Source organism: Castanea sativa, chromosome 12 (genome assembly GCF_040712315.1).
Source record: "Castanea sativa cultivar Marrone di Chiusa Pesio chromosome 12, ASM4071231v1".
In the NCBI taxonomy this organism is placed as follows: Eukaryota; Viridiplantae; Streptophyta; class Magnoliopsida; order Fagales; family Fagaceae; genus Castanea; species Castanea sativa.
In genome coordinates, this window is record NC_134024.1 from 7,684,851 (window position 1) to 7,696,894 (window position 12,044).

The 12,044-nt window shown below is 32.1% G+C and overlaps 1 protein-coding gene across 4 annotated transcripts; it reads left to right on the forward strand.

The window, feature by feature from the left end:
* Positions 1 to 5,865: 5,865 nt before the first annotated feature.
* On the forward strand, positions 5,866 to 11,588 carry LOC142619935 (uncharacterized). Of its 4 annotated transcripts, none has more exons than XM_075793324.1 (5): positions 5,866 to 6,141; positions 7,948 to 8,454; positions 9,841 to 9,984; positions 10,587 to 10,669; positions 11,114 to 11,577. In XM_075793324.1, the coding sequence occupies exons 1-5, from the start codon at positions 6,037 to 6,039 to the stop codon at positions 11,181 to 11,183; spliced, it is 909 nt and encodes a 302-aa protein (XP_075649439.1). In that variant the 5' UTR covers positions 5,866 to 6,036; the 3' UTR covers positions 11,184 to 11,577. The 4 variants fall into 4 exon arrangements, 3 of the variants coding, with proteins under 3 accessions (XP_075649439.1, XP_075649441.1, XP_075649440.1); XM_075793325.1 differs by lacking the exon at positions 5,866 to 6,141 and adding an exon at positions 7,018 to 7,260 and having other exon boundaries at positions 11,114 to 11,588; XR_012841616.1 differs by lacking the exon at positions 11,114 to 11,577 and having other exon boundaries at positions 5,876 to 6,141; positions 9,803 to 9,984; positions 10,587 to 10,978.
* The last annotated feature ends 456 nt before the right edge of the window (positions 11,589 to 12,044 follow it).

A 12,044-nucleotide genomic window follows, 5' to 3' on the forward strand; every position in this document is an offset into this window, starting at 1 on the left:
CGTCCACTTAATGAACTACATTAATATATATAACATACATGGTTTGCCCAAAAGTTTAAGCCAATGGGTTTGGGGTGCTAGACTTCACTACTTAATGAACTACATTACTCATATCTAAATATTTCAACAGTTGCCAAAAGTTTTAACTAGTTGATACCTTTTAATGTTTCTAATGAAAAAATTCGGGGTTCAAATTTCTTCTCCCTTAACTATAGAATTAGCACAAAAAAAAAAATGATTCAATCGTGTGACGTTTGAAGTATTTATCAATATAAATTTAATAAATGATGTGTCACATTAAAAAAGAATTACATCATGAATTAGTTGACCATGATGCCTGTAAGGTCGCAATTTGAGCCCCGACCTAACAAAAAGAAGGACGTAGGCCCAAAGAATCCGATACAATAAATTTATAGAGTGTGGGCTAGAAATCTTGATTCTAATAAGCTTGAACGGTAACGCCAACGGCCCAAAAATCACAAAACAATATATATGAACAAGTTTAAAAGATGAAGTTTATCTTCGGACTCAAGCCGAGAACCAAGTATTTATATTTCTTCTTACTTTAAAGATTCTTTACAAATATCCCCCCTCCTCTTTTACAGGACCTCCCTCTCTCTTATAGTCCCTTCTCCCTTCCCCTAGATTCAGATTGCTCCTCTTGATACTTGTCTCATCTGCCTCTTTTGGAAGTCCCTAGGTAATAGTTGTAAGGTTGAAAATTACTGTTCAGGTATCACGTCCTCATAAATGCGGCCAAAGACTTAGGAACAGAACATTCAATGCGGTGGTAGTTGCTTTCTCTAAGATCTTTTCTTTACCCCTCTTGCTCTCTGTGCCCCTTTTAAACATATCTTCATTCCCAAGATCTTTTAAAATATCATTCTAGTTAACATGACGTACCACTTGATCTTCTCTGCACTCAGCTGAGGAGGTAGTCTTCCTCGAATTATTTACATTCACCTCATCCGCCACATTTGCTTTCGGGGCTATAAGTTTGATATCGTTATTACCATTAACCCGTCCTCGGACAAGCAAACGTCCTCGGCTCAAGCCCATGGCCCAAAAACGTATCTTGGGCCTTTTGTCCCACAATGCCTGTATGTATGTATATGTAGATAACCAATTGTCCGCTAAAATTGAAAATAGAAGTAAATGTGATAAGGCAGTGACACAATAGCATCAACATCTGCTTGATTATTTTGTAACAATTATGTAATTTAAAGTAATTCTAATCATCACAGAACAATTCTTACTTAACTGCAGATTATTAATGAAATTATGAAAGTCAGTTTGAAAGTATACCACATGACAGGTTTCGCTATCATCTAAGATTTACCTGTAATTAGTAATTACTACTTATTGGTCATTGCATAACAATGATCATGATAAGATGATAGTAATAATGATAATATCAATAAAAAACTTATTTTAATACTAAAAAATCAATCAAAAAATCAGCTCATTGATAGATCCATTTTTAACTTGTTAGGCAAAAGAAAAAAAATCTATTGAAGTTAAGACCTAAGGGTTAAGGGATAATTATATGGTTCCCTACGACTTTGTTGATAATTAATTTGTTCTTCTTCCATTCTTTTTGTACTTCTATTCTTCTTTTGAGTTATACATAATAGGAAAAAATTTGTCCTTTTTTATTATCTTTCAATGCGTTTATAATAGCATCCTTGATTAATGTAACTTATGATAATTGAATTAGGTCAAAATTAATATATTATATTCTGGCTCTACAAACCTAATTCAAATGCTAATAATTTTAGGTAATAATTGGTGGAATAGTGGACATTACCTGAGGGAGACTTTACCATGTTTAGTGGACATGAAACTATAGGTTATGATAAAAATTGCAACCCTAATTGGTGGTTGAAATATCTTCTAAGTCTTAGCCCTTTAGTTCCCTAGGAGCTAGAGTCCTATTTGGTCTTTTTTTTTTTTTTTTCCTTCTTCTTCTTCTTTTATATATAGCACATGGAAAAAAGTTATCCTCAATATGTGTGTGTATGTATATATATATACTACATTTTGCTGCGCCATGCATGCCATGCATATCTTGATAGGATGTCGTCCAACCCTTATCAAAATTGTTGTTGATCCTCTACTTATAATAGTTAATTAATGACATTCTAGTTTTCTACCATTTGTGAAGTTATACTTATACTTACTATTTGGATTGTGAAATTTTCATTTTTTTTGAATGGTTTCATCCATGTCATCCTTTAAAGAAAAGTCCTTTAAATTTAGAGGACTTTTCTTTGACATCCCTTCCCAAACAAATGAGTAAATAAAATGTTAGGGTCAAGTTATATTTGGTTAATATTATACTTTTTAATAACTTTCGATTAACAATGTTTTTAAATTCATTGTTAAATTACTTTGTGTCCTTACACCCTCCATAATGTTATATATAAAATGTTTAAGTTTTTTAAGGATTTTTTCCTTTAAAATTTATACATAAAATATGAATTTATGGATTAGATTTAGTGTGTTTTAGGACTAGTTTTTAAAACTTATTTTCTTGTTGAATTTTGACAAAAATACAACTATACCTTTAAAAAAAATGAGATTTTAAAAATTTATACATAAATTAATTAATTAAAAATTTTAAAATAAAAAAGATATTCTTAAAAAAAATAATACAGCAAACTATCTTCTGTGCCAAAACCTTGAAAAAACATAAGAATGTTATAAACAAAAGGGTTAATAGCATAGAAGCAAATATGTGTATATGATGATTAGATTACAATGGCATAAATAAGCAGTGATAATAACAAATATTCCTGCTATTCTTCCCAAAAAAGATTTAAAAAAAAAAAAGAAGTCAAGACAATTAAAAAGAGAACTTGCATTCAGATTTTTAATTTTAATATGAATAAAACAGATTAAACTAGTTTAATCTGTGAAGTGTGAACTTGCCCTTGAATTCTATGATTCTAGCAGGATGCTAGTCTAACAGAAAAACCGACAAAAGTGGACCATAATATTAATATAGTCTATAACTAAGTAGCGATTTTTTTCCTCAAAAAAAAAAAAATAATTTGCGATTTGTTTTTCTCCAAAAACATTGGAGCATAGAACGTTTGATCTAAATATTAAATTATATATATATATATTTAATAATTCGATAATTACAGCAATGTTGGAGAGAGTAAGAAGTTGCAAGAATTTTGACAACTAGTACATTTTTTATAAAAAAAAATTGTTAAGTAAATTGCAAATTACACCTCTAAATTTTGAGGGTGTTTAAAATTCACCTTGATCTTTCAAAATTAGAATTTTACTCCCTAAAGTTTGGGAGTGCTTGGATTTTACACTCCAAAAATATGAAACTTTAGAGTGTAAAATTTAAACACCCAAAACTTCATGGAGTAAAATTCAAACACCCCTAAAATTTAAGGGATAAAATCCAAATTCTAAAACGTTAGGGTGTAAAATCCAAATGCCCCCAAACTTCAAGAGGTAAAATCCAAATTCTGAAACTTTAAGGTATAAAATCCAAACACTCTCAAACTTTAAAGATGTAATTTGCAATTTACCTCATCTAAAAAAAGAGAGTCTAAATTTCATTTAATTAAAAGCAAGAGATTTTGAGAAGAAAAAGTTAGCACATTAATATTTTTTTATATAACCAATTGTTTAATCAAACTTTAAGACTAAAATACACTTTTGGTATATAAAGTTCAGGGTTGTTTTCATTTTGGCCATTTACTTTTTAAAATTTTCATTTCGTCCTTCATATTTGATTTAGTCATTTGTTTGGCCTTTTATGTTTCAAAATATTCATTTTTTTACTCTTAATTTTTTGTTAAGCCCTTTACATTTGAAAATTTTCATTTTCATGACGGGTAAAAATGAACATTTTGAAACGTAAGGGACAATGTGAAAATAACTTTAGTAAAATTCTAATTTAAGAAGTTCCTTTTGTTGAAATCCTCACTCTTAAGATCATTGTTCTCATCGAGCAAGAGGTGGATGAAGACCTTAAGTTGATGGAAATCGGTGGCTTAGATTTAAGGTCATAATGGAGGACAGAGCAAGAGGTGGTTGAAGACCTTAATGCTATGTTTGGAAGTTTTGAGAGAGAGGATAGTAGAGTAGAATAGAGGGAAGAATAGTAGTGGAGAAAAGAGTAGACGAAGATGATTATTCTCCACCTTATTTGAATGTTTTTAAAATTAAGTAAGAGGGAAGAGAATAATTAGTCTTTTCGTTTGTAATTTTATTTAAATATTAAGGTCAAATTTGGTAATTCATTTGGTCAATGATTTTTATACGCCACTCTCCCTCCAAGGGGAAATTAAAAATGAAGGGTTAGAAGTAATTCAAACTCCTCCAAATCCCTTTTCTTCTTTCCTTAAAAAACATCTAAATAAGGTAATTTAATTACTCTCCCTTCCTCTACTCTACTCTCTCTCCTTCTCCTAACATCCAAACATAGCATAAGTTGATGGAAATCAGTGGCTTAGGTTTAAGGTCATAGTGGAGGACACCATGAAATGGAGATTGCACCACCCCAACATTCTGAATTCATCACCAGCAAGATCATGCCCTTCACGCTTAAAGATCACACACAAGGACTAAACAAAAGGGGGGAAAAATCCAATTGATAAGCTATAGTGTTAATAATATTTGGACAAGTAGTGTATCTAGCATGTATTATGCGTAATCATGGCTAATTCAATGTGGACAAACTGTTGAGTTAGAGACGTTCAAATATTAACTAGACAAGTTAGACAATTAAACAATCATATAATTTATTTAAATGATTTAAATTATTAAATGAATCATGTGATGTAATATATGTGAATGGTTTTATAAACTGTCACCTAATATTTGGAAGAAATTTCCCCAATTTGACGTAGAAAAAACCTTTATTTAGTATTGTAAATAATAAACTACTCCGGATAAGTTGGAAGAGATTTTTCCATACTAGTTTAAAGGAAAGTTTATCACTACACAGTTTATACTAATTTTGGATGAATGAGAATTCTATTTTATTCTACTCTACTCCCACTCTATTCCCCTGAATCCAAACTGCCTTAATACTTTTTTTTTTTTTGGGAAGGCACTAATAGTCTAATACTCTCTTTAGCACTAATTCTTACTTTGATTCTAAATTACTAATGGCTGATTTCACTATTTTTTTTTTGTTTTGAAACAGCTGATTGCACTATTTGATACCTAAAAACAAAAGAAAAAGTGTGCCCACGCGCCCCCAATGAAAGTGGGTCTATTATCATGGACCAATATACACCTATCTCTGACAATCTCTGTCCAGCCCACAAACATGTCCACAGATTTTGGCTTGGTACAATACACCTATTAGTCTATTGCAAATTGCATTATAATAAGATAAATTATGTCTACACAATATTTTTACAATAAATTTTAAGTGATAAGTTATTAGTGGTTGTTATTATTGGGGCAAAAAAGTAATCTTAGTGTTAGGTTTAAATTTAAACCAATAAAAACTAACCACTTATGATTTGTTGTGAAAATATTATAAAAATGTTGTGAATATTACATATTTTTTATAATAATAGTACCAAAAAAACAGTATTTTCCCAATAATAAATATCACAAAAATTTCAACAACAAAAAAAAAAAAAAGTAAAAAAAGAAATAGTATGATAAGAGACATAGGAGTGGGAGTAGTGCATTATAAAAATGATGAATGATGTCCTTTTTCCAAACTTGTCCTTATTCTATTTTCTTACATCAACGCACATTAAAAATAAAGGTTAGCAAAAAAAAAAAACAAAAAACAAAAAACTTTAAAATTGACACTAATTACCACCCAATAATTTATTATATATATATATGTCATTCTCTCTCCTCTTTATAGTCCTAAAATCAGAGCCCAACAACATACCAACCCAAGTTGCCAATTTCTCTTTGTAGGACTGCTCTGCTTTTGTCGCTCTGTTTTTTTTTTTGGGGAAGGTGAATTAAAACTTCTTCTCTTTATAAAAGCTGCGTGTCTCTCTGGAAGCTTAGTTAAGTGTGTGAAGTGTTGGAGAAATGTATGCCGAGGCTGGTCTTTTGTTCCCTTACTTTCAGAATTTCTCTCAGGAAGTTCAACAACTTGAGGAGTACTGTAAAACCCAGAAGTGCAATGCTTCAATGGTACTGTCTGTCTCTCTTTTTTTTCCATTTCTCTTTGTTTTGGCTTTGTGGGTTTGGTTGATCTTCATTTGTTTGACTGTTTTTGAACTGGGTTTGAGCTAATTTGCTCTAAAGTTTGGTTTTTTACTGTTCATCTGTGTACTTTTAAGTGTTTGTTTTGTACTCTGAATTATCTTCTTATTGCTTGCTGAGAAATAGGGACAAAGCAAATGGAGCAATTTTTGTTTCAGTGATATCAAAGCTCAAGTTGTAAAATTTTGACAGATTTATGTTCGGTGTTTTTTTTTGTCCTACTCTAATATTTGCTAGCTGAGAAAATAGGAGGAAATGGGAAAAAAGAAAAGAAAAAGAAGGTACTAATATGTAAGTAATAAAAGTGTGGCATCTTTGTGTTTTATGCTGTTGGGTTTACACAAATTTGGTTTAAAAAAGATCTTTCATTATCTTTAAATTTTACCAAAAATTGTCTGAACACAAATGGAAACAGCTGGGATTAGCTTTACATGCTGGATCTGGAAAATGATAGAAAAAGAAAAGGCATATAAATGGAAAACATATTCTCAATCATAGTTCCGTGTGTTTTACTCTTTCTTCCATTTTTTCTTAATTTTCTGATGTGAAATCTTTGTTGGGTTTGTTACTTTCCATAGCACTTACTTGGAGACAACAAAGTGAGCGTAGAAGGTTTTTTTTCCCTATTTATTTATTTATTGGTCGTAAAAAGAGATAAAAAAAAAATAAAGGAAAAGGGAAAGTTATAATCTTTAACTTGATTTTTATTCAATGGTTTTTGCTTAGTGTGAACACTAAACTTGGGACAAGGAGAAAGAAAGAAAAATTGCCTTTGAAAAAGTTGTTGTGGATCTTTGCTTTTGCTAAAAGTGGATGAATTACTTGGAAAATTTAGTATCCTTTTCAAGTGGTTTGGTGGTTTAGCCATTTATATAAGATTTTTTAGGCAACTTGACAGGGTTTCTTTATAGGGAAAGTGCATGTGAAGATATTAACTTTAAGTTTTGGGAAGGGAAAGTTCTTTTGATATTGGGGTTTTTCCATTCCATCCAAATGCTTACTTATGGAAATTTGGCTGGTCTGAAGGAATTTTGGGTTCAAATTTCAGTAACTACTATACCAGTTTCTAAATGTTTCTTTTTTAATATTTTCTTTCTTGCTTTGGATGAATTTGCAACAGTGACTTTTTGTGCCTTACAATTTTGGAAGTTCCATTCTGGAAAACTCACTTGATTTAATATCAAGAGCATGTCCATTTTTTCCTAGACCAAATACATAATTTCAAAAGAATGAAAACCATGCTTGCTGCTTGTTCTCTAAAACCCCTGAGTTCTTTATCTGAAATTATAAAGCTGTCATTTCCGCTCTTATTTTGGGGATACCAATTTGAGCATAAGTGCATAATGCATAACCTTAATTCGCTTAGAGCTGCCTGTCCAAATATAAATCTGGCATATTTTTATGATCAATATTGTGTGTAAACATGATTCTTCTTGTTTTGTTTTTTTTTTTTTTTTTTTTTTTTTTTTTTTTTTTTTTTATAATTTTTTTGAGAAAGTGATTTTTCTTGTCTGAGCATGTTGTTAAATGGTAAAAACTTGCAATAATAATACTGCTACTCTTTGTCTGATGACTATCGGAATCTAGAAACAGTTTAATAACTTGTGTGGCATTTTATATTCTTTGATCATTACTAAATCTCCCTGTCTGAGAATAGTGTCAAGAGTAAGGTGTTTCACAGTCAACAGTTTTTCTTTGTTACTTATTAATTTATTTTCCTTTTGTGTAATTCAGGGCAACCTGGTTCAGACCTCCATTATCTCGGAATATGACTTGGGAGGAGAAGGGGATCTTTTCAAAGCTCCAGAACCCATCATTGAAGAACCAGTTGTGAGCCTTGATCCCATGACAGCTGCCATGTCAATTATATCTTGTGGGGAGGATGTCATCTCCACCCAAGGGTTCAAGGTTGCAGACATTGAATCACTTCGAAATGAGCAGCTTTTGAATGAGGTTTACTATGAGTGCAGGAAGGATCTCTTGGAAAAAGCAGCCATAGAAGCACCACTCTCTGATGGGATGGATACCAAAATTCCTTTTATGAGGGCAGATGAAAACCAAATTCAAGAAAACAAACCATTTCCTGATATACCATTCCAGAAAAGTGTCAGCTCAGAATGTTTAAGCTCAATGGACTGGATGCATGGAGCTGCAATGAAACCAAGTTTCCTGGATTTTCCTGGAATGGATTTTGGTACAGTTTATGGAATGCGGAGAGCATATAGCGAAGGAGACATTAAGGTCAGACTTAATTAATTTACATTGTTTTCTGACATGTTTGTTTTCCGTGGTTGAGGAAGGATACAACTTTTCATTGCTTACAAGAATGAAACATCACTTATTTACAGAGATTAGGTTCTAGAAGAGATTATGTTAAGAAAGGTAATAATAATAAATTGAAAGCGAAGGGGAAAACATGATGCATGTAACTAAAATTTTCAACTATATGCTGTGGGGTTTTTTAAGTTGTCTTAAGACTCGTGTAGTTGGGATTAAGGCTTAATTGAGTTGAAAATATGTTGGACTTTGTAATTTCTGACCAAGGATCACATTTATGTCACTACTATTTCAAAGACTCATAAAGTAATTCACAGGTTTTTGGATGATGTCTTTGGACTCATTTTGTTAGAAATTTTAGGCACATGCTCAATGTAGAGATTATTTAACCAAAAAATAAAATGAAAAAGAAGATCAATTCAGAGGTTGTATGTGCCTTGTGAGCTCGCTTGTATTTTTTTATGCTTTTACCATGCTAGAGGTGTTAGAAGCCACTCATGAAAGGCAATCATTGCTGTCCTGAAATTGTTCACCTTTGGAAGTGCATAATGTTGGTGGGTGTGCTTAAGACATCCTGTTGATTTAAATTGTGCCTCAAAAGTATTCCTGTTGAGTCTTAATTCAAGTAATTACTATATTCTGTTGGGAGGCCTGCCAATATGAGCTTTTTTTTTTTTTTTTTTTTTTTTTTTTTGTTTTAAAATAAATTAAAAAATCCAGAATACACCCAATATTCTGTAAGAAGAGAATATTCTCCCTTTGTCTGCCCCACTCTTTTTAGATATTAATATATAGTATGCTTCTGTAATATAATATATTTCTGGGGTTAATATCAATAGAACCTACAGCTTCCCCTGGATGGACCCTGCTCCTTGAAAATAAAATTGACAACCCTATTTCCCCTTTATGAAAAATTCAATTAACCTCCTTTTATAACAATCTATGGCCATTTACAAATACTACGTGACTATCAGGTAATGCTTGTGACTGAAGTTTCAATGCATCAGGTTTGTCACAAACATTTATCAATGTTGTTTTTTCAGTTGAGAACCAGATAAATTCATACAGCCATAGTCTAGTAATGTTATCAGCCCTTTCAATCACAACCTGTTGATTATCTCTTTAGTGTTTTATTTTTTAGATTTTTATTTTATTTATTTTTCATTCCCTTCGCCCTGCTCTTCATTTGAATGTTTAAACCTCCAGATTCTAGAGATTCATTTACTTGCAATTGAACACCAAGTATTCATTGGCTTTGTAACAAAGTCTATGGACTGAGAAATGTTTAGATGTTTCTGGTCATTTTCAACAGGATGGGGCTGGGTCATTGATACTGAGTTTTTATGACAGGCTCTTGGTAATGGCATGAGCCTCATCCCTTCTCCTCATGAGCGTCCATTAACAATTAGCAACTGCACTACTGAAGAACGCCGGGAAAAGCTTTCCAGATATAGGAATAAGAAGACAAAGAGGAACTTTGGCAGGAAAATCAAGGTACTTTAATATTAAATATTGTGTACTTCAGTTATATTTTCATCAGTTAATATTTTTTCAAAAATTTCAAAGTGAACTAAATGTTGATAGAATCAGGACTTTATTGCAAGTAAACTATGCACAGTGTCCAACTGTTGCCATCCCCCCTGCACATGCAAGAGAAGAAGTATACACCATATCAAAAGAGATGGATTCATGCATATCCAATTGTGTATTCTTCTTTTGAAGTCTGCTATCAGTGATGTCTATAAAACCACCACTCTTGTAAACTATTGCCTTGGAAATTTTTTGCTTTTGGCATAAAATAATGACTTTTGAATTTTGATACAAGGGCAGCCACTAATCAACCTTTGTCATTACTTCCTGGGGCCTCTGGAAGTTATCTAATTGGTTGATGTACACCTTCAATAATTCCCAGTCATGAATTGCTTTGCCTAGAACTTTAAATGAGATGGAAACCCATAGAAGACTCCCTCATTATGCATTCACTTGTACATATATTCTTGGCTTCAAGACTTCAACAATCTTTTCCATTAGTTTTCCATGCACGGATTTAGCCATTGAGCTGATTAATTAAACTTATAATTTGGCTTTGTTTTCAGTACGCTTGCAGGAAGGCTCTTGCTGACAGTCAACCAAGGATCCGTGGAAGGTTTGCAAGGACTGAAGAATCTGATGGAAAGAGGTAATAACTGTTAACTAATTCAGTTTGAGGGAGCATAGAAAAGAAGCAGCTAGGTCGATGAAATAATGAAAGAGATAGAATAACCTGGAAAATAGAACTCGGAGTCAATGTTAAGTTTGAACAGGTATCACTCAATAAACCAGACCCCTACTATTGTAGCCTTGATCTCTTTATTTGTAGTAATAACTGCCAAGTAGACTGAAGTGCGCAGGTAGGGTTGTACATAAGGTTTGCTAAAATAAGAGGGGATTCAAAAATTTGTACTTGTTCATATATATGCTATGTAATGGCAATGTGTTCATCTCTCTATTCATGCTTCTACTTAACAAATGGTATGACCAAATATGGTGTTGGTCACACATCACAGTCATGAATATAAGCTTCTAAACTGCAACTTTTTCTATCTTACTTTCTTTTCCATCCGTTTATTCCTTTGTTCGGTAGAAGGAGATGGCCCAAAATAAAAGTAGGAACTTTGCAGATGTTCCTTGTTTCTTCTTTCAAAAGTTCATGAGCAGGAGAATTCACCTGCCAGAAGCATTGACACTGATTGAACTATTAACAGCCGACAGCATGGTTACATGACCATTTCATGCCGCCTTAGATGATCACTAGAACTAATGTGGCAATCCTAATGAGCTTGCTTTGTGAGACGTTGGGGCATCCACACCATTTGCAGACCTATATGCATATGTGATAAATATATAAGAATTTTATTGTATAGTCTTGTATGAAAATAAAATTTTTGAAAGCTTTTAATCTTAGGATATGTTTGGATGGGGAATGGAGATTTGATTCTCCTTTCTTTGGATTTATTTTATATATATATATAGGATTTGAGGAGAATCAGAGGGTTAAAAACCCCTCCAAACCACTTTTAAATTCCTCCAAATCAGGGAGAATTTAGAGGGGAAGGATTTTTTATTTTTTGGGCATATAGAGGGGAAGGAATTTTGATTTAATGGATTTTTATGTACTTTTCAACTTTCAAGTTTACCTTTATAATTATAATTATTATTATTTTAATTTTTAGGTATAGAGTTTAACAAAGGAATGTAAATTTGTCCATTCCTTTATATATTATAATTTCCTATTCTTTCCACCTTACAACCAAACATCTGTGAGGGATTTATACTATAATTCCCTTTTAATCTTTAGAACATTCAAATAAGAGGATGGGTATCTATTCTACTTTTCACCATCTCCTCTCTCATCCCTTCATACTTTCAAGGGTAATAAAATTAGACCATCCAAAAGTTACATTGGGTCAAGCTTGTGTTAAGTCAACTTGAGTTTGGGTTAAGAAAACCTAAACAACTGATATCCAGCCTCTTTGGTAATCTCTTAATCTTTGACTCCCCTAATGGGTCGAAAA

Coding starts and splice junctions, on each gene's coding strand:
- LOC142619935 (XM_075793324.1), top strand. CDS start 6,037: ATGTATGCCGAGGCTGGTCTTTTGTTCCCTTACTTTCAGAATTTCTCT. Junction 6,142..7,947: donor AGAAGTGCAATGCTTCAATG/GTACTGTCTGTC, acceptor TGTGTAATTCAG/GGCAACCTGGTTCAGACCTC. Junction 8,455..9,840: donor ATAGCGAAGGAGACATTAAG/GTCAGACTTAAT, acceptor TTTTTATGACAG/GCTCTTGGTAATGGCATGAG.